This window comes from Eulemur rufifrons, chromosome 8, assembly GCF_041146395.1.
Source record: "Eulemur rufifrons isolate Redbay chromosome 8, OSU_ERuf_1, whole genome shotgun sequence".
In the NCBI taxonomy this organism is placed as follows: domain Eukaryota; kingdom Metazoa; phylum Chordata; class Mammalia; order Primates; family Lemuridae; genus Eulemur; species Eulemur rufifrons.
In genome coordinates this window covers 6,150,744-6,176,449 of record NC_090990.1, presented here as the reverse complement: position 1 = coordinate 6,176,449, position 25,706 = coordinate 6,150,744, and the positions used below count along the sequence as shown (strand labels likewise).

At 58.5% G+C, this 25,706-nt stretch overlaps 1 protein-coding gene across 2 annotated transcripts in view; it reads left to right on the top strand.

Moving 5' to 3' along the window:
• The window catches only part of CASZ1 (castor zinc finger 1), a 145,249-nt gene that overhangs the window by 97,348 nt on the left and 22,195 nt on the right, over positions 1-25,706 (top strand). For both annotated transcript variants that reach the window (XM_069477325.1, XM_069477326.1), the window contains one exon: positions 23,043-23,531. In XM_069477325.1, coding sequence (XP_069333426.1) covers positions 23,043-23,531 — 489 coding nt within the window. The remainder of the gene's footprint in view (positions 1-23,042; positions 23,532-25,706) is intronic.

Genomic DNA, 25,706 nt, shown 5'->3' with positions numbered 1-25,706 from the left:
GCAGCTTGGGAAAGGCAGCAGCTTGGCGGTCTAGCGCACACCCCTCTGGCTGCCTGACCATAGATAGCACCCTCACACCCCAGACTCACAGAATGTATGTCCCCCGTCTGGGAAGAGACCCCATGCAGGTAGTGAGGTCCTCAATTCAGCAAGCATATGGGGAGCTCCTGCTGTAGGAGATGCAGAAATGAAGACTGCCTGGTCCCCCCAACTTTGCAGGGCATGCCTAGTGGAGGGAGGGAAAGCTTCAGTCGCCTGTGGCTCCAGGCAGAGGAGCCAGGGGCCCGGGGCCCAGAGCCCAAGGAGCTTTATGAAGGAGTGGCCTCAAGGAATGTCCCCTCTGCCACCCACGCCTTCTGCATTCCCACACAGTCTCTTGCTCGTGCCTTGTCCTCACGCCCTCTGAGAGCAGAACTCTTGCTTCCCATTCTGCAACCACATTTTTCTGCTTTTTTTGCCCAAGCCACCTAACTCCCTAAAGCTAGGCTCTTCCTGCTTACCTTTTTTGCCAACCCTCCCGCCCCCCAACACCTTTTCCAGCCTCACACCCAGTTGGCCCCGGAAAGAGATAGGAGATCAGAGGCTGGCAGACTCAATGCCCTGGTCCCCAGGAGGCCAAGGCCAGAGACCTTGTTTTCTTCAGCTACTGCTGCTCCTGATGGTGACCATTAGACATTAGCTGCTGTGCCGACATCTCCCAGCGCTCGGCTGGGGCTGGGGCTCACGCCTTCCCGCTGTAAGTGCTGGTGGAGCTGATTGATGTGCCTGCACCGAGTGCCTCCCTTGACTCCCCAGCTTCTCAGTAGGGACAGAAGGAGGAAGGCAGGAAATGTTGGCCGATTCCCTTGGGACCTGGGTTTTAGCTCCTTGAGAGCTTTCTAGAGTCTAGTTTATAGGAAGGAGTGGGACTGGGATTTGGGATGATGTGCAGGGGGCAAGGGGACAGAGGGCTAAAGGTAGGAGTTGGGTGGTCAGTTGAGGGCCCCCCAGTAGCTACTAACCATGACTGTGGCTTGGGGCTGGGAGGGGCTGGGCTGGGATGTCGGTGTGCTGCCTGGTAGGGACAGGAGGGCAGTAGCCAGGGGCATCTGGGCCTCTCCTCTGCTTCCTCCCTTGCCCACCTCCATCTCCCATTTGCTTCCCCACCCCCAGAGCAGGCCTCACTGCACATGTCTGTTCTCTCTGGTCCTGCTCTGCACTCCAGGACCCCTCCAGCTAGTCAGTCCCAGGGCAGGGTGTGATGCCAGAAAGAGGGAGTGGGCTCACACAGAGGGCCCAGCCCAGATTGCCAGGGCTTCAGACCTCGGCCCCATGATGAGGTGTGTAGGCTGCTCCGGAGCTGGCTGTGGGATCCATTCTTAGAATGTCCCACAGGCCTGTCCTCTGGAGTCTCTCCCGGCTCTCCTGGCCCCGTGGCTCTGCCTGTGCCCTGGGTGCTTGGCTGCGGAGACCCCTTCCTAAATCCAGGAGGGCCCTTTCTCACTGCCTCCGGGGCTGAGGCCAAGGCACTGCCTGAGTTGGAGGAGAAGGAATGGATATATTTTGTGGCTTCAGAGACCAGGAATTCCCAGAGGTCACCTGGCCATTTCTTATACGGCCTTCTCTGTGAACTAAAGGGGCCCCTGGGAGGGAACATGTTGCATGAGAACAGGAGACTGGAGGAGCCAGGTAGAGCCCTGGGTGGGGAGACCTCAGTGCAGGGAGAAGGCAGGCAGCATCCAGGAGGCCGGCAGGGAGAGAGATTCCTGGAAGATTGGGCTACCAGGAAGCATCTTCTCCTTTGCTGTGGCCTTCACCTCCCTCTAGCCCAGTGTCTGCCTCCCTGCTACCCCTTCAGCCCAGGAGCCCAAGGCCACGGCCAGCCACAGGGGCTGCCTGGCAGGATTAAGGGGGTGCTCCACTGCCCAGCAGGGGGCGCCCCACTGCATCTGCCCCAGTCCTGTTAGGACAAGGAAGTGTGGTCAGGACCTGGTCCAAGCCTTCTGGCCATGGGTGGGGGAGGGGCAGCCTACCCTCCCCACCCCCAGAGGTTCCTTGGCTGAGTTTGTTTTGCCAGGGTGACCTGTTTAATCATCTCATTTTCTGGTGGCCGTTTATTCCTCGTTTCCACGGTTACGGCCCCATTAAGGGGAGAAGCAATAAGGCAGAGAGTCAAACAGGTAATAAAAACATTAAAGCCCATGTGCACGGAGGGAGGACCAGGCGGGGGAGGGGGCGCAGTGAGGTGAGACGGTCCAGGGAGCAGCTGAGGTAAGAGGCCACCCGCCTTGTCCTGCAGAAGCCCCCAAAGGCCTGCTCCCCAAGACCCAGTATTAGCCCAGAACCGTCCCCAGCCCTTGGTCCCCTGGCAACAGGCTGTGTGTTGGGAGGTAAAACAGGAAGGAGAAAAGCAAGAGGGGGAGTGAACAAAGCTCCCCAGGACTGTCCCACAGCTGGTTGTGTGACCTGTTTCCAGGCCCCACCTCGTCCTCACTTGGTGGGGGTGGGGGATGATTTCTGACATTGTTTTGAGCTCTAGAATTTTTTTTCTGCCAACTTTATCAGAAAGCATATTTGTGGTGAGTGCTGCTAACAGGGCCAGTCTGGTGAGTAAATATTCCTGGTGTGGACGGCCCTGTGACCTTGAGAGGGAAGAGCACAGCAGCATGGCCAAGGGTGTGCAGGGAGAGGAGGGCCAAGCGGCCAAGGGCCCCTGTGCTGGCGGGGGGGCCCTCCTAGGACGGGGTAAGGTGGGGGCCAAGGGGTTGAGTTTGTCCCTAGCAGGCTCTCCCCAGCAGTGCGGTCCAACTAAAGCTCAAGTGACACAGAGCTTGAGCTGGGTTGTATGACCTGCCCTTTGGTGGGCAGGCCGGGAGCCCTTGGCATTGCCTCCCACAGAGGAGCTGCTGGCAGATTCTCCTCAGGGCTCCCTTCCTCTCATAGATGGAAGTGGAAATGGAAGTCAGTCTCTTGCCCAGTCCCTCTGAGCCCAGGGGCCCAGGCCTACCTCCCAGTGCACCCTCCCTGTCCTTCCTGGGAGCTTCCTGGGTGTCCCTAGCCCCTCTGCTCTGCGCTCCACATTGGCGAGTGAGCAGAGGTGGTGGGCTGACCCGAGGGGAGGATGCGAGGCCGAGGTCTTCCTTCAGCAAGTGGGGGCACTGGGTAGGAGTGGGATGCCTGGGGATGCTGAGCCAGCCGCTCAGCGAGGAAGGAGAGCAGAGGCCAGCTCCACAGGGCTGTGGGTCAGGGAGGACCTGCCTCCTTGTTCTCTCCAGTGATCCGTCCCAAACTCACCACGGTCTGTGATTCATTTCAAAGTTGACTTCTCACTAGAGAGGGAGAGAGAGGGGAAGGTATGGGAAATGGGGGAACCCTCTGGCTGAGAAATGTGTCTTGGGAATGGGCCTAGATGAGTTAATATTCCGATCAAACAATTAAAAATAGAAAATGCTCCCGCGGCACCAGCTGCTGAGGCTTTTCAGCAACTGTCACCAGCGGGTTCATGGGGCAGGTGGTGCTGGAAAGGAGTTTTTCCACGAACGGCAAATATCAGAGATTACAGTGTGCTCCCCACCTCCCTCCCAGGACCAGGACAGGTGTTTAGGGGCTCCCAGTTTTCCCCAGACTCCCCTCAGGGGCCTGGAGCCAGGGGCCTGTGCAGCTTCAGGGCTGCCCTTCTCCCCTCCAGGGCCCGGCCACAGCGGTGAAGTCATCGCCAGATGCCTTGGTAATTGCTTTAAGAATCTAACTTAAAATAAGATGAAAACTTATAATCCTGAGTAAGGAGTAATTTCCCATCTAATAGTAAATTAATGAAAGGATTATACCAGGGGGCCTGGCTGGGAGGCCGTGCTCATCTGATTAATCCAAGGGTCTCAGGCAAAACAGCTCTAGGCCAGGAGCCTCCCGAACCTCAGGTCGGGTCCCACTCCCTGGGCTCCTCTTGGGCTCCGCCGTGGCCACCTGAGTTGAGAGGACGTGTTCCGTGTGTGCTCACAGTCCCTCTCATTGACAGGGACCAGCTTTTCAAAACTCACACGTGGGAGAGGCTCAGGTCCGACCTCCCATGGGCATGAGAAGGCCCAGTGTCATCAGTTCACCCAGGAGAGAGAGTGCTTCACTTGGCACCTGAAAATGTGGGACCTCAGGGGCAGGTGCTAGTTAGAACTCTGGGCAGAGTCTCCAACTACCAGACCAAGTAGTCAGCAACATGGTGATCTCGCAGCAGGGTGGCCAACCACCCCAGTTTGCCTGGAAAATCGGGTGGAAAGACCCATGTCCTGTGAACCCCTTTAGTACCAGGTAAACTGAGAGGTTGGTCAGCCCTGTTTGGAGGTAGGAGGGTGGGCTGCTTGACACAGTCGTTCATCTCTCAGAGTCTCAAAGAGCCCAGGTACCTTCTGAATAAAATATATCTCTGTCCAGGATGGGTGACTTGTCACTAGCTCTGTCTAAAACCACCCTGCACTGACCAAGGCTTGCTCCAAGGCTGCTGTGTTCGGCTAGGTGCGCGTGTGCTCGAGTGGGCATGCACACACCTCCCCAGGCATGAAAGGGCACTGCCTGACAGCCTGACCAGCCCAGAAAGGGGTTGCAACTGCAGCCCTGCCCCTTTAACACTGAGCCTTCTCCCCCATATTTCATAGTCCAGACAGGGCTTCTGGAGAGGCTGTGGACAACGCAATCCCCCCAACCCCCTCCCTGCCATGAGTTTACCCAGCGCCTTCCTTCCGAGAGAGCCACACCTAACATCCCATCTCTCCTCGTGAGTGAGTTCCCTCGAAGAAAGACAAAGAGTTGTCCCATTTCACAAGTGGGAAAACAGGAGGCCCAGAGACACTGCTGGGTTTGTTCCCAAATGCGGAATGCCAAATGATATGGCGTGGGGCCTCCCTGAGGACTGCTCCAAATGGCAGCATTGAGTGGAGTTTGCACGGGCTTGCATCCCTGGGTATTTGCTGTGCTATATGGCCCATGTCCCCAAACATCTCTGGGCCCCATGTGTGTCCCACCTGTACTCTCTGGACACATCACTGGGCCTTCCTTGAAAGACAAAATGTAGGTGATGCAAATGCATTTTGAGCCTCCTTTTCAAAGGCATCCGATATTGCCCATCTGAGAGAAGGGGATGCTCTTGTTTGTCCGCAGGGAAGGGTTGCCGGTGGCTGGAACACAATCTGACTTGTCTCTCTGGTGAGATGGGAGTGAATGGACTGGACGTGGGGCACTCCGGGAAGCACGTCTAAATGAATGGGTGTTCTCCTAGGAGACAAGTTCTCGAATGCGTGTTTTTTGGATTTGTTTCTGTGTAAGCAGAGACTTTGCTAGAAGGGAAGTTGGGGACATTTCCCCCTGGTTCGCTGGGAGACCATTTCAGCTCAGCTCAGGGCCTGTTATCCCCACGGGCCTTCATTGCTACTAGAAGTAACTGCCTACCTTGTGAATGCACAGTATGAACTTGCTGCTTTGCAGACAGCTGTCCCCAAGTGGGGTTTTAGCCTGAGGCTGTACTGAGTTTGCCCAGGTCTTTTTGCCTGTGTGTAATCTGGGAGAGGACCCGCCTTCTTTCCCAGTGTAGACCATGCTGTGCTTTCAGAGGTGGGGAACAGCCAAGTGTTCTTGGGAAGGCTTGTGCTGCTTGAGTGTCCTGTTCCACCCTTCCACCCCACACCTACCCCCAACCCAGAGGAAGGAATTATGGGGCAGTAGGACTGAGAACTCCTAGTCTAAACAACCCAGGAAAGCATGCTCAGAGAGAGCCAAGCCAGAACCACAGATGGTGTGATCCGGATTGTAACTGGGAGGATGGGGGCTGTGAATGTTAGATGTTAGGTGGCAGTTGCTGTTCAAGCAGACAGATTGGTGACTTCCAGGCTGCAGGGATCTGAGCGGGCTGTCCTTTATTTATCTTTTCTTACCTGGGGTGGGGGACGAGTTGGAATAGACAGAAGGGGCAGATAGGCCTGGAAAGCCGGCAGTGGGAGCAAGAGCAAGCCAGGAGCACCCCACCTCAGCCACGCCAAGCACAGCATCCCTGGCCAGCCAAGGTCCCAGCCCCACCACAGGGCCAGGTGGGGTCACTGTCCCTGGGCTGCGGATAGGAAGGGTCACTTTGGGGTTCCTGGAGAGGCCTTCAGATGGAGTGAGAGTGGAGCTCCTCCCTCAAGAGCCCTGGGCAGGCCAAAAGCCCAGAGAAGAAGCCGGGGATGTTTTCTATTTCCGGGTCCCTTGGGGGGCCCAGGGGCAGATTGAGACAGGCTCCTTGCAGGGAAGGTGTTAACAAACAGCAGGTGATTAAACATGACAAGTGGTGACATTTCTGTTCAGGGTTCTCAGTCCCGGCAAAGCCAAGAATGAAGCTATAAACCCTGACATTTTGTGTTATGCACTGAGAGGTTTTTAATAGACCTCGCTCCCTCTTTCCCAGTCAACTTCTCTCTCCCTCCTTCACTCCCCCCGAGTGGCCACTGCCCCCTTAACCCTCCTCTGCTCCCATTCCTCCTGGACTCCAGGGGCCTTTCTGGGCCCATGTCCCCAGAGCCCACCCCTGTACCTGCAGGGCCAGGTGGACCCCTGCCCTCCACTTCTCTCCCTTCTCCTGCATCTTGCCTGCTGCCCTGCTCCCTGTCCCAATGTTCCCACTCCTCGCAGCCTCCCTCCATCCTTCACTCTCTCACCTCCTTTTTTTGGGTCCTGATCTCACAGCCTCACCCTTAGCTGTGGCTGTCCCAGTTGTCTGGGACAGCAGGTGGCTGTCCTTGTGCCCTCTTTGTGTCCATAATGTTTTCAGACAGACTTGATAGTGAGTGTAGGGAGATTGTGGGGCTTGGTATGGGATTTTCCCCCCATCCTTTTTTCAATCCCCTTTTCTCCTTTTTGGGACAGGGACAGGAGGTGGAGGCAGGGAATTGCACTTCACTGCAAACAGTTGCTGGATTTATTCAGAACGGGACTGGCCAGCAACAGTTGTTCCTCTCACAGAGAAATGTTCGAACAACTGGGGCCTCTTTTGTTCTCCGGGCAGAGTTCTGTGAAGGGCGTTTGGAGGTGAGCCGGGGGCTCAGGAGGGCAAGAGACCCAAGGGACGGGGCTCAGCTCAATCCCACCCGGGGAGTCCCCCCTACCTTGCAGACAGGAAAGGCTCCTGGAGCTCTGCGGGGGTTGGTCCAGAAGTCAGGCCACACCGCTGGGTTGCAGCTCTGCCCTAATGAACTTGAGAAGCACTTGGTTTTCTGTATTCACTCAGTAAATATTTATTGGGCCAGATACTGCCCTGAAAAAGTGGTCCCATCCCACGGATCTTGCAGCCTAGTGAGGTCGAGGGCTGATTAAACAAGTTACTACAGAAGTGCCACAGCAAGGAGCAGGGTGCAGGGAGAGGGCAGAGGAAGGGGACAAACGCAGCGGGCTTCCCAGAGGAGGTGAAATTTCAGTGGGGACTCCTGAAGGATGCATGGAGGAAGGGTACTCAGGCCCTGTGTTGAAGGAGCAGTGTTTCTGCCAAGGCGGCAGGGTGCTGAAGGCATGGCAGGGGCAGGCAGGTGCTGCCCACATGGGCAGGCTGGCAGGTGGAGTAGGGCCTGGGCTGTGCCATTCCCCAAAGGGCTGTGCCCTTTGATCTTTGAGAAACTGACCCCAAACTTGCTCTTCCATCTAGCCTTCCGCCATCTTGACCCACCTGGCCAGGCATGGTGGTCAAGGGCAGAACGGGACCGAGGCTCAGCCCTTTCCCAGTGGGAAGCAGGTACCAAGGAGTTAGTGAGGGCCCCCAGGCCTGGGGCTGCCCCTGCCTTTCCTTTTACTGCTGACTCATGAATGACGGGGCAGGAGGGAGGACACAGACCTGCATGGAGGGGGCCATGGGAGGAGCAGGAGCTCCAGAGAGCCTGGCTGGGATCAGTGTCTGTGTGTCTGCCCACCCCACCTCCTCACCTTCACCTGCTGACCTCAGGGCTCAGTCCAGGGAAGGGCTCCAGGACACCCGCTCCAGATTGGAGGTGGCCTCCTGTCTGTGCTCTCAGTGATGTGTGAAATGCTTGACTCTGTGCCCCCTGGGACCTGAAACCATTCATTCCCCCAGGATCCCCAGGGCCAGAGGCGGCAGTGCCAGTAGGTGCTCAGGATGTATTTGAGAAACTCAACGGAATTAGGAGGAAAACGACCTGAGTTAATCCTTAGAGCAGGACCAGTGAGGAGCCTGTGGATTGACCTGCGGGGCCCTGGTGTCCAGAAGACAGGCCGCACAGGTCCTGGGTCGGCTCTTTCCCCCACCCCCAGACTGGCCTCACCCCCCTCCAGGCCTTACTGTAGCCATGGGGCAGCCGTCAGGCCTGCTGCTTGGGAGGGGCTCTCCTAGCATGTAGACACTTCTCCCCACCTTGCTCGGCCTTTGCATAGAGGTCAGGCCCAGGACATTTGACCTCCGCGTTGGCTCTCCGAGAAGGAAGACCAGGTCAGCTTCTTGTCCTGAGAGCGGCATAAAGGGTCCAGGGCAGGCTTCGGCCATCACTCCTCTTGCCCACCCTACCCCACCTAAGCCTTTTTGCCAAGCTGGGCCTGGGTCCTTTGTCACTCACTTCCCAGAGTCCAGCCAAGAGTCCCTGAAGGACTGAGAGGCTCAGCCCTCTTCCCTCAATTGGTAGCTGGGCTGGTGGGGGGACCGTGCTGAACCGGGAGGGGAGGGGGAGTCCCAGAGCCAGGACTTGGCCTGCTGCCCTGTAGATCCGGAGCCAGGTTTTACTGTAATCCTTACATCCTGTTGCAGATCCTTAATCAGCTGGAGCCCAGGTTGGGCCGGACCCTGCGGTGACACTCGGGGCTGTAGCAGGGAAAACCTGAAGTGGAGCTTCTGGACTTGGGGCTGGGGGCTGCGAAGAGGAGGCAGGTGGAGGGGAGGAGAAGGGAGCCAGTGCAGGCCCAGGATGTGGACAGAGCCCAGACCCACCACCCACCCAACCCGCGCTGGGGGTGGAGGAACAGCTGTTGCAAGCTGGGAACCAGGGCTACGGGAGGGGAGGAGGAGCCCGTGCGGGGCCCCCAGGAGAATGCCAGAGTATGTGGGGGCTGCTGCATTGCCTCGTAGCGCCATTGAGACAGCTGGCCCTAGGGTTGCTCTGATAGTGAGCAAGACTCCAGCCGGCAATCAGCACGGGGAACCCTGGGCGACATTGGTTCCAGGGATCTATACCCACTGGGGCCTAGATCCAAGGCTGAGAGTGTTCCTGCACTGCTGGAAGGGGACCCTTCCTGAGGAGAGGGGAGGCAGAAGGCCCAGGAGACCTGTCTGCCTTAGGTTTGGGCAACCAGGGGACTAGGCTGTCTGGGAAGCAGGAGGGGCCCCTTAGCAGGAAAGCGGGATCTAGGGTCCACTATTCTCTCCGTCAAAAGCAGTAGGCCATGGTCTAGAGCTCCACACCAATCCTGGCCCTTCAGTTCAGCCCAGCCCTGCAGTCCTGCATGGATCCTGGGGGGAGTCAGTGTTAGAGGGGAGTGTCCCTTCTTGGACCTCAGCTCCTCTTGGCCCAGCCTGGCTGCCCGAAGAGCAGCGGTCCAGGAGAATGAGGGGACCGCACAGGCCAGAGATAGCCAGAGAGCGGAAGGAGGAGCGGGCTGGCTTGCAGCGGGCAGGCAGGCGGGCGGGCGTCTGTCCTGCCAGGGGCCCAGGCTGGCTCTGCAGACAGCCTCTTTTCTATATGGAAATGAAGAATTTAGGCTAATGGAGCTCAACCATCTCTAATTTTGCGATGGCAGGAGGATTTTGATTGAAAGTAATTAAGCAAGCTAGCTGTAAAATTAATTAAAGCAAAAGGGGGGGATTTTTTATTGGATTGGATAGCGATATAGCGTCTGTCAGGCGGGGGACGGATGGGGGTGACCTGAATCCTCTGCCCTCCCCCCTCCCACTCGGGACGTTTATGTCACTTTAATCTCCTTACAGCGGCTGCTGTGCATTTGTTTGAAATAATCAAGGAAATATGGTCAGAAATTGTCAGCTTTCAGATCTAATTTACCTGACGGCCCCTGCGCGAGCCGGCGCGGCCCAGGGAGTGAGTATGCGTGAGCGGGTGGGGGAGCTGAGTGGGCTCGGAGGACACTGGGCTCTTCAGCCCTTGCCCCAGGCCCCGGGCACCCTCGGAGGGGTGGGGGGTGCTGCCGCGGCCAGTGGGGCACCTCCCTGGGCTTTGCCCCTTTCTGGAACAGAACCCCACCCCCACCCACCTGCTGCCTCTGCCTCACTCTGTAACCAGCTTTAGGGTTTAGGGAATATAGGATTAGGGAGGTGGCTGTAATTCCTTATTCCAGATGGCTGACAACTGCTAAAGCTCTCCACCAGAGCCACAGTTTTAAAAATACTCCTAAATTAGTCCCCTCATGTCCTCGTCATTGTCGTTGTTGGCCTCAGCAAGGGATTGTGGAGATGGGCTGTAGGGAGGGCGGGGTGGCATGTCATCCACAGTGTCCCTCTGCCACCTGCTGCCCTCCCACCTCCTCTCCTGGGGCTGTGCTTGCCATCCTGGGTCTCTCTGGTCCAGGCCCATCCTCTACTTCCAGGAGAGTGCCTGCCTGTTTCCCCTTCATAGCACAAGTCACAGGGCTGGGGGTCTCTGTCCCTGGGAGAGAAAGGCCCCCTCCCTTTGCCACACTTGTCCTACCCATTTCCAGTGGGTAAGCCATACCGTAGAGCCAGCCTCCACTTCACTTCTTTGGAGAGCTGGGCAGCCTGACTCCCAGGTCTTTCACCTGGAGGTTCAGAGCCATTTGGGGTCCTCGTCCTGGTAGACCAGTGTATGGCCCGAACCCTGCCCAGTTAGGATCCCTTGTGGTGTTTGGGGCCCAAGGGCCCTGGAGCAGTCTCCAAGGCTGCAGGAAATTCTGCTTTAAAACAGAAATATGTAGCAGTTTGATCTGCCGGGTATGAGAGGGCTCAGACTGGGAATTAGGTTCCTAGATCTGTCTAGTTCTGATGAGTGAGTGACCTGGGCTTTCGCCAAATCTCTCAACCTCTCGGGCCTCGGTCCCCTTCTAGGTCTAAAGTTCTGTGCAAATCTAGGACAGCCTCCACCCCGATAGTTGTCTCTTCATCCCGAGGGTGTGTTGGACCTGAGTGTGGGCTGCCCTCGGGAGCTCCTGTCCAGCCAGGGCTTCTTGCATGCCCCATGCTCTACAAACAGCAGGTCAGGATGAGCAGCTGCCCACCTTAGAGCATACCCCTTAGGAGCCTCTGTCCCCACCTGCCCTTCTCAGTGCCACCCAGGCACCCTCTGCCTGGTCCTCTGCCAGTCCTTTTCCTGACCCTGAGGGCACCTGCCCTACCGCCTCCTGCTACATTGCAGCTTTGGAGCTGGGTGACTCAGTCTGCCTCCTCCAGCAGCGAGGGAGTTTGAGCTCCTGTCGATCTTTCCAGCCTGAGCAGAGCAACTGGAGGCTTGGGAAGCATCACCTTCCCCCTTCCTGAGCACTCCCAATCTCGACCCTCCGCTCTCCCCTCACCATGAGTCACTCATCTTATGTGTGTGGTGGGGGTTGGGAAGATGGAACCCCAAGGAGCTCTGCCCAGGAAAGAGGGAGAGAAAAGCTGCTGGCTGTCCTCACATCCTCAGGACACAGTCCTGCGTGCTGGAGCCTGGACAGCACTGAGGTCTTTGGGGCCCTGCACTCAGTGGCTGGCTGTGCTCACAGGGCCGTGGTAAGAGGCAGTGGCGTAGCTGTGCAGCATCGGGCTCAGTCAGAGCCAGAGTCCATGCCCTTTGTGCCTGCCAGTTCCCCAGGACCCAGGGCCCAGGAGATAGGAGGTTAGGGAGAGTCTCTGGCCCCAGCCCAGCATCTCACCTCCACGCCTGGCTCACAGCTGCTCACGCTGGCCTGTGCTGCTGTAACGTGGGGGAGACCAGCAAGGGAGCCTGGCAGGGTCACTCACCCTGGGCCAGAGCTTGTTTCTGAGCCTGGTGCAGGGCCAGGGCTGCTGATGGCAGGCTCCAAGGGGGAATGGGGGGTACTGCGGAAAGAGGATCCCCAGGCAGGCCCAGGCATGTTGGTAACATTGAGGCACAGAGGGAGATGGGGAAGCCCAGGAGGAGGGAAACTCCTTTGTCCAGAGGAGGGTGGCAAGGCCTCCTTGCTGTTCTCAGAGTGTCCCTGAGTTGACCCTTTGTCCTACTAGGAAGAACCTACGTTGGGTATGCTCTACTGAGAAACTACTTTTTGGAACTAACCCTGTGTGGTGAGAAGAGAGCTTGACTCCACAGTGGCTTTCCTTGGAGAGGAAGGACAGGGATAGGCGGTGGGCAGGCGAGGACAAGGCTGACCACAGTGCTGAGATTGTCAGGTCAGAGGACAGCCCTGGGAGAGCACATCCCCTCCCCAGAATGGCCTGCGGCAGCCAGGCCCAAGGAGTCTGGAAGAAGGAAGGAGTGAGAGGGCATCTTGGGGGACTGGAAGGCCAGGACCAGCCCAGCAGCGCTGTGGTGTCTGTCACCTGGCTGGCATGGGTTTGTTACCACCACCCCTGAGATAGAACATTGATTGTGGCCACTGAAGGTCCCTGCTGTGCCTTCTTCCCTGGCCCCTAAGACTCTGAGGAAGACTCACTAAGCAGGTGGCCCAGGTCCAGATGGAACCCTGGCCTGGCTGGGGATGGCACCTTGTTCATCCTGCCTGTCTGCCTGCCTTCCCCTTTAGCCAGGTGTCTGAACCTCTGGGCTGGACTTGTGGAGGGAGAAAAGGTGAGGCTGAGGGTAACTGGCCTGGCCCTGCCAGCCCCAGGCTGCTCTGGCTTTAACCAGCCCGCCAGGCCCAGCTTCCTGCGAACCGTGAGGAAAGAGCACTTCCCGCCAGGAGTCCGCCTGGCCTAGCTAGCTGGGTGCCTTCTCCCGTTAGTGGGGGGCCTGGCATATATGAGGCTGGCTGGTCTCCTTCTCCCAGAGGGAGGAGTAGGCGGCTTTTCCCCTGAGTCCTTACTCATGCTTAACAGGGGCCAGTGGCTTCAGAAGAGTTCTGGTGGTGCCCTGGCCACAGGAGCCAGGGGTAGCAGGGGGAGGTACCTGGCTGACTGGGAGAGAAGCCCAGAGTGGCTGAGGTCTCGCCCCAGGAATCATTAACTGCAGGGTCTTGTAATGCCCACAGTGCCAGGGGAGCTGACACCTCCCCCAGCCAGGTCCATTCGGAGGTGGCTGGATGTGACTCGGCACTGGGCTGAGTGTCTGAGTCCAAGCTTTGCCCCTCTGGCCTCACGAAACCTCCCCACCCAGGCCCGTGGGTTCCCTGCGCATGCTAGACTACCTCACCTGCTCACACCGTGCCCACCCTGCTGCCCGGAACCCTCACGCCTTCCCTCCAGTGTGCCTCAGGGTTTCTTGCCCTTTAGGCCTGAAGTCTCCCGGCCCAACCCTGGCCCCGTCCTCTGTCCCCCCTGGCTTCACAGTCACATTTTGCTGCCAGCGCAGGGCACTGAAAAACTGCTGGCACTGCCAAAAACCCTGTGTGCGCTATGACTCCCCAAACATCCCTTTATTTTTATTGTTCTGTTAATTACTGTTTAAACTTTAATAAGTCACTTCGTCAGGAGGGGGGACCTGCCGTGAGCTTTTCTGTGCAAACACGGGCCGGGAGTGACTCGGGTGTAATATAACCCTTTATGTGATGTGGGAATGTTTAGATTGTAACAGAAACTTGTTATTTTAATGACAGTTGGGGGGGATCTGAGCACAGAAAAAAAGGAGGGGTGGGCGCTCTCCTCGCATCCCCACCGAGGGCTCGGCGTCTGGCCTCTCCAGGGTTGCTCCCTTGCTGCCTCGGCAGCTGGGCCAGGAGGCCCTTACTGGGCGGCCCACTGGCCAGCTCTTGACAGAGCCGAGCAGGCAGACAGGCTCGGAGCGGGGATGGGGCCTGGATGGCAGGGGCAGGTGAGGTTCCAAGGAGAAAGCTGGGCTTTGGGGATGGAAGAACAGGCCTCCAGGTGCCTGGGCAGAGGCAGGCGGGGCATGGGAGGCTGGACTCTCCACCCTCGTTGCCCCCGCAGCTACGGGGGAGGAAGCAGCCCTCCCCGCGCCCCAGGAGAGGACTCTGCCCACAGTCACCAGTAAGCATAGTGGCAGGCACCATGCGCTCCGCAGCCCTGTGCCAGGCACATTGTCACAGTGGCCCTTCAGCCACACTGCGTTACAGATGAGGACCTGAGGCCCAGGGCAGAGGAAACTTGCTTAGTGTGGTGAGCTTTTAAAAGGAGCACGTCTCTGGAGTTGCTTTGTCTTCTTTGGAAGCTTCTGAAGCCCAGGTGCCTGAGTGTGGTCTCAGAGGGCTGGGCGCTCCTTCAGGGCAGTGCTGGGTGGGGCTCAGGCCCCACACTGGGGTTCAAGATCGTCCTCATTAGCCAGTGGGGAGCTTGGGCAGGGCTCACGCTCAGGTCCCTCCTCACTCCCATCAGAAGGCGCCGAAGGTGAGGTCAGAGGCACACTGAAGTCTGGGGATAGGGCCACTTGCCATCTTCCTCATGAGGCCTGCCTCCAAATCCAAGGAAGTCAGGGGTTCGGGCCCAGGGTAGGAGTGATGGTGGCTGATGCCCCTGACTCTACACCCAGTGGCACTTCTGCACCAGACCTGCTTCCAGAGCAGGGACACCTGGGGAGGGCACCTTGCTCACCACACTAAGCAAGTGCCATCTGTGGGGCACCGGCTGGAACCTCAGAATACCTTCAGGCCTGTTTCCCTCCTTTGTCTTCATTTAGTCTCTCTGTCTGTCCATCCACACAGATAAGCTTCTGCTCTGTTCCTGGCACTGGAGTGGCAGAAACGAAAGAGCCCTGTGCTTGTCCTCAAGGGCTGGCACCTGGTTGGGGTTAGTGAAGGGGCGTCAGGGGAGGGCAGGACTGAGGGGGCCCACCCCATCCACGGCCTGTGAGGTCCCGTCTAGCCAAGGAGGGAGACCCTTGCACTCTAGCTGGCTCTGCCGTCCACCTCTGTGCTGCCTCCCGAGGGCACCACTTGGGACTGGCCCCTGCCTCCCCCAGCCTCCTGCTGGGCAGGGCCAGAGGTTCAGGGTCTGGGTTCCCTCAAGCTGAAGGTGGAGCCCCCCAGATGGCGGCAGCAGCGCAGGCCACGAATCGCTGAGGTTTTCCTTTTCTGAGCAGCGCGTTTCCCTAAATTGTCTTTGACTGCGTGCATGGGTAATGAAAGTTTATGCCCTTGTTAGAAGGACAGGCGGCCAGTTCCAGTTAGAACTGGGCTGTCTCCCTGCCAGCCCCCTCAGCCCCCCTCCCCAGCAGGAGAGAGACGCGTGAGCACCGGAGTGTGTGTGTCTGTGTGTGTGTGCGTGTGTGTGCACGCGCACAACCTCCCCCTCCCTGGTGGATAAGAAGGCTGTTAGGGGAAGGGAGAGGGGACGGAAAAAAAAAGAAAAAAAATTTCCATATTTGTGTAAGTTGCTTTAAAAGCATTTTATCATGTCATAAAAAAGGGAAAGTACTCTCAGAAATTGATCCTCTCCGCCAGCCCATTGGACAGAAGGACGTTGGGATGTTAATGGCCATCCTGCTCCAGGGTGGCTTATTAAAAAATTTATACATAAATGCTTAAAATTGCATAAATTATTAAAAAAAAACCAACAAAGTAAGCAATTTGAATTCCCTCTTTTCCTCCCCTTCGCTCGGTCCCCCATTTCCAGCCCCTCCTCGGGGCTCTCCTGGTCCCCGGGCTCCTGTCCCTCCACCAGGGCTTTCCCCCTCGTCTCCACTTACACGGCGCCCCCGACGCCGGCCACCCTCCCCTCCTCCAGCGTTCCCTGCCTCGCCCACAAATTAATGAAACAGCCGGCCCACCACCAAAGACTCACATGCACACGCACTAATAAAAACATCACTAATAATGCCCCAAATCGCGAAATTAAATATTAAGGCCAAAGCAGGCAGACGTGGAGCGGGGCTGCCGCCACTGCCACCGTAGCCGAAGTTGGAGCTGATGAGTGTGTCTTTCGCAGGCGTGGAATGTCACCCACACATCCTGGAGACTGGAGTGGGGAGTTTTATGATGGTTTTTCATTGATTTGTTTCCCCAGCGCAGCTGCCGACCTCTATTGAGGGACAAACATAATCAGCACTGACGCAAATTAGATGGTTATTCGTTTTGAAAATTGACAGAAAAACAATAAAAAAGATGAAATGCTCCCAAATCAATAGATATAATGAAATTCAAATAATCCGAGAGATGAGGTCTCCATGGCAACTGATAATGTGGAAAAGAAAACAATTTAATAAAGGACAGACACACTTTGAAAACAGATTGGGCCCGGGGAGGGGGGCGGGCCGGCGGGCGGAGGGCTGGAGCGCGGGCTGGCGAGTGAAGGATCACTGTCCGTCCCAAGGACACCCGCCATAATTAAGCGAGGCTTTCGGCCCCAGAAAGTGCAGATTCAGGTTTTAATACACAAAATTATTTCAGGAGCAGTGAATCGGAAAGTCGTTTGTAATGACCTTCCTGAGAGGCCCGGGCGCGGGGCATGTTGGAGGCTGGGCGGCCCGGCGGCTGAGTTATGGCATATTTGTGTTTTTATAGTGCGGAGGGGAGGGGGTGGTGGGGGGAGGGGGGAGAAGGTTAAACAGTATTTACAGCTCAGTTGTTTTCGGAGAGGAAAGAGAAATAGAGTTCATGGGGAGATGCGGCGGGCGGGTGAGCCAGGGAGGCCTCCTGGGCCAGCGGGGAGAGGAGGTGGGCCTGGGCAGGTCTCCCACCTCGGGCTGCCTTGCCTGCGTCCACCTCGGGGACCCAGGGGAGACGCCTCTCCCACTCTAGTCCCTGGTGTGGCTCAGCTAGTGGGGCCTTCTAGGTGTGGGTGGGAGCCTCTGTCCAGGCTGCGTGGACACCCAAGCCACACCTTCTCAAGTGAGCAGTGGGACGTCTCTGCAGCCGCTGGTGCAGAGGTCGCTCTGGACAGTCGCCCTAGCCCTGCACCCTCCGGTTCTCTGCACGGCAGCCGGTTGCCCGTTTAAATGGTGCAGCCTTTCCTGAGCCCATGCCAGGTCTAGGGTGTGCCCAGCCTTGGGCATAGTCAGTGAAGACCTGGGGTGACAACATGTCCCATTGCAGTGGTCAAGTGCCAGCCAAGTGCCTACCTGGGGCTTTCAAAAGGGCAAAGCTCGGACCCTTTGGGTTTGGCTGATGGCAGGGGGGAGGGGGAAGGGAAACACATCCCCTCTGCAGCCCTCCAGAGAGCCACTTGCCCAGAGCAGGGCAGCTCAGCACAGCTCAGCACTGGTAGCCTGGCCGTGGGAGCCCTGGGGACCCTAGCTCCCTTCCAGAGGCACCCCTCCCTCAGGCTCTGCCTCTTCTCGTGGCTACCGGAGCCGTGTGTATGCGTCCTATTAGCATGACCCTACGCAGCATTTCCAGTTCCTGGCCTGCTTTATGTGTGCACGTGTGAATATGATGTGATTGTACAAACACAGAGACGCCTGGGTGTGTGTGCGCACAACGGCATGCGCACCATCTGTGTGCGTTTGCTCGGGGTGTGTGTGTGTTTTAAATCTCCCCTGGGTGGTAACTCTCTTTTTTCTCCCCTTCCTGTTTGGCTGTGACCTGGGGGAGATTGATAGCCAGCCTGTGCGGTGGATGCTAACAGTTTCCCTGATTTATAGAGTTACTTACGCTAAGTGAGGCCACTTAGACGCGTCTGGATAGTAAACCTTTTAACTGGACTAAAAAATCATAATAAATAAATAAACAAAGAGGGGCAAGCTAGGGCCCAGTGGCCTAGCACCCCCTCCAGCTTGGAGCTGCTGAGGATCCTTGGGGAGCAGCAGCCATTCCTCCCACCCATAAAACTCGGAGGCCCTTCTGTTTGGAGCTGGGGTCGGGATTGAACCCAAGAAGGAAGGACACCCCTCTGCTAGGGGACAGGTCCTGGCTGGGGGAGGGGCCACAGCTGAAGGAGATGGGAGAGGGAACTGTTCAGAGGGAGATGGGCTGGGGGGGAGCGGGCGGGGGTGGGCGGGGAGAGGAGGCTTGTGAGGAGCAGGCGTCCAGCAGCCCTTCCTCACTCCCAGACTTGCCGCTCCTCTAGCACCTGTACGTTTCACCATGGGGATGGCTCTTGTAATGACTTGTAAACTTCCGTTCCCAAACTGAATGGTCCGTGATGCAGGAACCAAGGTTGCCTGTCACGCCCACTTTGTAGCCTCAGGATTCAGCTCAGGGCCTGGTCTGCATGCTCAGAGCGTGTTGAAAGGACATAGGCACAAGACTCCAAAACTGGGCCTTGTGGCCTATCAAGTTCGTGTTCTTAGAGGGTAGCAGAGTGGAAGCTCCAGCAGCACGCGTACCCCTGAGGCGCCAGGACGCTTATTTGGGAGGCAGGGAGTGGGAACGTTTAAGACCATGACCTTGGACATCTGAGCCTGGTGGGATCGGGCTCCAGCACTGACTGGGTGATGTGGGCAGTTACCAGCCTCGCTCGCTGCCTCTGCTTCCACATCTGGAAACGGACACGACAAGCAGCCACATGGAGATGCTGGACACTGTTGTGGGCCCAGCACGGTCCCTGGCACAGAGGAGGTGCTCCAAAGGTGCCAGCTGCCGTAGGTCTCTAGACACCATGGGCCAGGGCAGCCACCAGAGTGGCCCCCAGAGCTGCCTGGCAGTGGGCAGATGGGGCCCCGGCCCACCCCCACCCCGGGGGACTGGTTCCTGGCCCCTGCCTCCCCACCTCCTGATATACAGCGGGCATTAGGCCGCCCAAGGGGATACTGCATCCTTAGGAAGAAATATGTCCTCATTTTTCTTAAACACCGTTTCCACTGAGTGAAATGTTTAGAAGGGACGCGCAGGGAGAACTTTATTTCCTACCAGGGAGTTCAGAGCCACCAAGCAGAGCCCATAAAGCACCCGAAGCCTGGTAGCTGACAGGCAGCCCGGCCCCGAAACACATTACTCACGGGTGGGGAGGGGCTGCCAGGCTGCCCAGGCCCCTGGGACTGCCCCCACCAAAGCAGGACAGACAACTCTGAGACCCAGGGCCAGGGTCAGTGGACACTGGGCCTCTCCTCCCCTGAGCCCAGGCTGCCTGCAGCAGAGGGCCTGGCCCTGACCAGGTGAGAAAGGACCAGTTCTTCCCCAACCCTCTGCCCCTAGAGAGCAGGGAGATCAGGGACGAGGGGCCCAGGAGCAGCTGCAGGAGCCCCCCTTCCCCACCCACAACTGGCAGGAGCCCTGGCCTCCCCAGCCTTTGGAGGAAGTGGGGAGATTCATGCTGTAACGGGCCTCTTCTCCGGAGGCCCTCCCTTCATTCGATTTCTGAAGCCGGCTGATTTGAATATTTATAAATATCAGTAAATTATTTATTGTAGCAATCTGCTGCACCATTTTACCCATCGCAGTTAACACTTTAAGGGGCTTGGTGTTATGGGAACAGGAAGTGGGGGTGAGGAGGCGATGGATGGAGCAGGAGCCCCCACAGGGAGGCCTGGGACTTCCCAGAGCCAGCCCAGGAGCCCTGTGAGTTCCCTGCCAGGGGGAGCTGAGGCTCTGGGTGTCTACAGCGCCAGGATCAGCATTCTCCTCTGTCAGATGGGACGGTGAGAGCGCCTGCTCCACTGAGTCACTACAAGTCCTCAGATAGTGCCCGACAAGGCGGTCAGCCAGCTCTTGTCCCTCTTCCCCGACCCCGAGCAGAGTCTGCTCCTCTCAGAGACAAGAACTGCCTGCTGGGGGCTGGCTGAGCTTGGAGCCCTGGGAGGGAAGGTGCAGAATTTGGGGAAACAGGGAGGAGCTGAGAGGACAGCCCACCCTTGCCGCAGACCTCCTGCGACTCCTGGGCCAGGTGAGGTCTCTTGGCCTGGGAATCTCAAGCCCAGGTGTGGTACATCTGCCTGCTGTCCCCTCCCAGGGCTCAGCTGCCTTTTCCCAGGTCCATGGCTGCCCGGCCCTGTGCTCGGTGCAGACAGATGTACTCTCACTTTACAGCCCTGCAGCCCTTCTACAGCGAGAGAGCTCACCCAGGGCCAGAGCTAGCGAGGGCAGAGCCAGGCCATGAGCTCACAACCCCAGAGGCTAAGCAGTAACCTGATGCTGTGCCGCCTCCCCAGGTTCGCCCCAGACAGTCCAGGGCCACTAGGGCTGGAGGCTGAGAGATCCACCAGGTGCAGGGTGGGCTCTTCTGCCTATGCGTGGATCTCAGGCCAGGATGGGCCCCCCCGCATGTGTCCCTCCCCTTGCCTCACCTCCTGAGTCTGCCTGTCCCTGGGTGAGCAGAGCAGGAGTCCCCTCGCCTTCCCACCCTCCAGCCCAAGCTAGCCTCCTGGGCAGTATTGTTCCCAGAGGAAGTGTCCAGTGTAAATAGAGCAGCGGGCAGGCTGGTGGCGGGAAGGAGATGAAAGGGGCAGTGACAGGGCCGGGGACGGATGGCTTCCTTCCATTGAGGCCTGGCCACAGCGTTTATATTTTGGGGAAGAAAGTCAGAGGAATGTTTACATGGACAGGAGTCTGGGGTCAGCCCACGGGGGGGTAGTCTATAGATCCCAGGGCCCTGATGGAGAGGCAGGGTGCTAGCCCCACGGGTGGGCCGGAAGGCGGCAGACAGCTAAGACCTCAGCTCGCACACCCCCCTCCCCACTCCCCAGCCCTGCACGCGTTGGCACTTAGGAGCCTAAGCCCTGCCTGTGCCTCCTGCCCCTGTATCCCAGGCCCACACGCCTCCCTCCACTTCCACCCCTGGGACCCGCAGTAGAGTCAGAGGGAGGGCAACATCTGGAAGGCAGGTGGGCTGGGGCAGAGTGGCAGCTGGAGGGCAGGTGTGGGGGGAGTCGGCAGGAGCAAAGGGGCCTAGGGGCTGGGGGTGGGCCCTGGGTGCACAGCTGCATCGCAGCTGGTGGGGGCCCAGGCAGGGACTGAGCCAGGCAAATAGCCGAGATCAGGAGAGGGTGGGCTGGGCTGGGTGGGCTGAAGTGCAGGGAGGCTCCAGGATGGGTGGGGGCCCGGGGAGGGGGTGTCACCAGCAGCAAGTGCAGCCCTGGGAGCTTCTGCTTCCCTCTTCCTTAGGATAAATATTTATAGATTCATTTGCCGTCTGCCATACACACTTGGCTGCTTACCTCCTGATAAAAATAGTGCGGGTTCCCCCACTCCCACCCTTCCCTTCTCTGTCCAGGGCAAGGGTCAAAGGGGACCAGGTGAGGCCTGCTCCTTGTAGGCCTGTTGTAGGAAACCTGGTGCCAGGGAGCCTGCTGGCAGGCCCTGAGTGGAATGATGTGATGATTAGAGCCCCCTGTCAGTGTGGGGACTTGGGTGTGGGCAGCACAGACTTGGAGATGTGGACACACCTGAGTAGAGTGGGCATCCGGCCTGGGCAAGGTCCAGGGCCCTGAAGCAAGGGCCACGGGGCTGGAAGTGGGCTGAGCAGACCCTTCCCTGGGCCGGGCTGAGATCACTCCATCCCGTCTGGGCCAGGTGCGGCCGTACATACGGGCAGCTGGCAACAAGACAAGGATCTCGCTGGAGCCGTTGGGCATTGTGTATATCGGGGGACAGTTTTCTGTGGGTACAAGTCAAGTCCATCTGTGGGGCGAGGCCCCCAGGCAGACACAGGTGTTGCTGTTCCTGTTTGAGTAGGGCCCCTGTTGGGTTTCCGGGTGTGTGGGTGTTTGTGGTGCTGACTTGTTATGGTGGAGCCCCTTCTGCCCGTGGATCTGAGGAGCAGAGCCCCTGTCCTCACTTAGTCTTGGGACCCATGTGGAGGTGCAGACATGTCCATTTCTCTGGTGACGGCCACTTGACCCAAGCCATGGAGAAGCACACTTTGATGGGGCTGCTTGTACACAAAGTATGAGCTGAGACCCTATCTGCCAGGGCCACTGCCCTGTCCCTGGCTCCACCACAGGGTCTGACACAGTAGGAGCCCACTAAATGGACGGATGGATGGACAGATAGACAGATAAGCACGTGGGGTCACTCTGTGTGTGTGTGCCTGTGTGTGTATATGTCCACCCTTGTCAAGCTTTGGGGCAGATCCCAAGCTGTATGGGTGGGCTTGCCACGTGCCCCTCCTCTCCCAGGACCCTCAGTGCCCTAATCAGGGACAGAGTTTAGGCTGAGCAGCGTGGTTAGGGTTTCCAGCTGTTTGTGTCAAGCTGTCATGTTCAGAGATTAGGTGCTGTGGCTGCAGCTTCTGGGCTCCCTGTTAGGGATCTAAGGAACCTCACCTGTTCCAGCTGGACCCCTTGGGCTGGGCGGTGGGCATCCCAGGGCCAGCTAGGCCTTCCGGGGCTGCAGGAGCTGGCCAAGGGAGAAGAGGAAGAGTGAGGTCTTAGGACAGGTACAAGTGGCCCCAGGAAGGGCTGTGAGGAACTCCATTTGGACAGCTCTTGCTGAGGCCGGGGGAAAGACTTCGGCTATAGGAAGTGGCCAGAGGCCCAGAGCGGGCTGTGCAGGGCCGAGGAAGACCCTGATAGCAGGGAGGGAACTAAGGCAGATCTCTACTGTCCGGTGAGCAGAAGTTGGAGTCAGTTGGGGCCCAGGGGCCTGGCCTGGCAGGGGAGCTGCCAGGGGATGAGATACTCAGGAGGGGAAGGTGCCAGCCAAGTGCTGCTGGGACAGTAAGGACAGAGGTTGGCACAGGCTGGTCCTGGCTCTCGGGGACTCCTGCCCAGGGACATGTGGTGAGAAAGCGCGCTCACAAGTGGAACTGGCTGCCAGTAATGCAGCACTGTCACCTGCCAGCTTGACCCCATGACCAGCTCCTTAACCTGCCTGCGCCACAGTTTCCTCATGTGTCAAAGGGCACACCACCTCTCAGAAGACTATCCTGTGTATTTGAAGACTCATTCATTCATTCATTTGTTCATTTACAGAGTAGTCTTTGAACCAGGCCCTGTGCCAGGCTCTGAGGATAGTGATTCTTGAGCTTGGCCCTGGGAGCTACAGTCTAGTGGGGGAGACCAACAAGTGCCAGGCAGTCTCAGGGCAGTTTGACGAAACCACAATGCATCGAGGGACCTGAGGCATCGGGGTGCAGGGTTGTTCAGGTGGGCAGGCTGTGCTCGGCAAGCACTCCTCTGACTTCCATCCCTCCTCTGTCCCTGCAGCTGAAGGCACGCGGTGCACCGACCCGCCAGCAGGCAAGCCCGCCATGGCGGCCAAGCGCAAGGGCGGCCTGAAGCTCAATGCCATCTGCGCCAAGCTGAGCCGCCAGGTGGTGGTGGAGAAGGGAGCAGAGGCAGGCTCCCACGCCGAGGGTAGCCCGCTGCGGCCCCGGGACAAAGAGTGTGGTGGCCCTGAGTCTGGGATGGCCCGGGCCCCCCGCAGCGAGGAAGACAAGAGGCGGGCGGTGATCGAGAAGTGGGTCAATGGGGAGTACAGCGAGGACCCAGCACCCGCGCCCGTGCTGGGCCGCATTGCCCGCGAGGGCCTGGAGCTGCCACCCGAGGGCGTCTACATGGTACAGCCCCAGGGCTGCAGCGATGAGGAAGACCACGCAGAAGAACCCTCCAAGGATGGCAGCATCCTAGAGGAGAAGGACCCAGACGGGGCAGCCTCCAAGGATGACAGTGGCCCCAGCACCAAGCAGGCTTCAGGTGCGTGTCTGGCCTTTGAAGGGAGGGGGAGGAGGGACAGGGCACCATCCCTGGGGAGGCCCAGCAGGGAAGGGGCGGTATGTTCAGGGAGCCTTCCTCACCCCTGCTCCAAATACTGGCACCTTATCCAACCTGCTGAGGCCTCCTAGGGGTGGGGGCAAGGCAAGAACTGGAATGGGGGGGCACCCAGGGCGAGCCAGGCTGGACTGTCCCAAGTGTGTGCGTCTTCAAGAAACAACGGATGGATGGACAGACGGACAGACAGGATAGATGGGTGGACAGATGGTGGTGGGTGACTCTGTTACACCTGGAGACGGGTGAGCCTGTCGGGGGCCGTAGTCCCTGGCCACGAGCATGGGGAGAATGGTCAGTACCACGAACTGCATGAGCTCGGGGAGGTTTCTCCGAGAAGCTTAGACTCGGCTGTGTTCTCCTGCCCCTCCCCTGGGCCTTCTCCTTCCTAAGCCTCTGTCCCGGCCCTCCCAGGCAGGCCTGCTCAGGGCCACGAGGATGGCCCGCCCAGCCGCCGTATCCCCTTACACCCAGCTGCCCTGGACGTGGTCCTCTGGCTGACCTCTTGCCCACGAGATGGCTGAGGCCGGGCTTTTCTGGTGTCTCCTTGTCCTTAGGACCCAGAGCAGCCCTGTGCACCTTCTGCTCCAGGGAGGGCGGGCGAGGGGGCAGCACTGGGACTGGAGCCCCAGGGTCTGGGCCTTTCTCTACCCCCAGCCTTCCTCCCAGGTTGGTGTCTGGAGCCTGGTGCCCTGAGCCTCCCCTGCCCGCTCCCCTACCCCCTTCCCCCTGCAGCGAGGGGCGCATCTCCTCCCCGTGCGGGGAGCCCTGCGCAGCCACATAATTATGCATATAAGATATAAACAGAGCTGTTTAATTATCCTTCGCCACATCAGTGACAGAGTAATTAACAAACATTGCAAGATCAATGAGGAAAAGTGTGACCTTCAGTTTCCTCTGATAGGAAAAGCCCTTGCCGTTGCCAGACACAAGGTGATTGTGCTGGGCCTGAGGAGAGGAGAGGGACGCGACAAGGGCCGCTGTCCCTTCCGCATCCCACCCCACCCAGGCCCAGCTCTGCCCACAGCTGAGGGCAGGTGAGCAGGCCTCAGCTCCTGCCTGTGGCCTCCAGGGCAATGAGGGCTGGCAGGAGGCAGGGCTTCAATTGCCAGGGGCCTTATGGCTGCAGGCCTCCCCCCTCAGCCCGACACCTGGGACAAGGCTCAGTCCTGGGCACTGGAGAGAGCCGGAGCCCCAGCTGCCCACCATAGGCTTAGCCTCCAGGCCACCTTCTCTTGGCCCTGGAGATCAGGGACGTAGGCCTCTGGGACCCCTGCCTGGCCCCCTCCCTGCTCCAAGCTGCCTGCCCTTCAAAGCCCTCTGTTTCTCTGCCATATATAGTGAGGGCTCAGCTGCCTCCAGCTATTTTTAGCCCCTTTCCCTGGTCCCTGAGCCATTGAATCCAGCAGCCAGAGCCCACTCCTCCCAAGCTGGGCCCCCAACCCTATGTAGCTTCAGGTCAGGACAGTGGCTGACCCACCGCCCTGCCCTGGAGAACATCTGTCTGCTGGGTCCTTGTATCACTCTGCCCGCCTGGGGCCCAGGTGGCTGCCTGTGACTGTCCTTTCCTCACCTAGTGGGGTGTCAGCCCCTCCCCGGAGCCCAGAGCCTCTCCCTCCACATCCTGCTAGGTGTCCTCTCCTGCCTAGGCCCCACCCTGCCCCATCACACCCCTCCAGGTGTGCTTTCAGAATCCCAGACCCGGCAGGCTTGCATAGGGTCCTGATGCTCTGAGTGTGCCGGAGTGGGCCGGCTTGCACACAAGTGGAGAGAACAAGGTGTCCCCTGGGGCCCTGGTGGGTCTCAGTCCCCTGTGTGCAGGGGTGCAGCACATGTTCCGTGAAGGAATGAGTGTGCGTGTACACGGGGGTCCTGCGTCTGCTGTGGTGTTCGGTTGTGTGTGGAAGAGAAAGAGCTCAGCGTTGCAGTGGGACCGTCTTCCTCCCAGCATCCTCAGACTTGCCCTGGGGAGCTGGGTGTAGGGTTTGGGGGACGTGTGTACGTGTGTGTCTGTAGAATTGGAGAAAATAGCTAAGAATGTGAGCTTGTGAGTCTGAATGTGAGAGTGTATGTGTGTGTGTGACAGTATGTGTGTTATGTGTC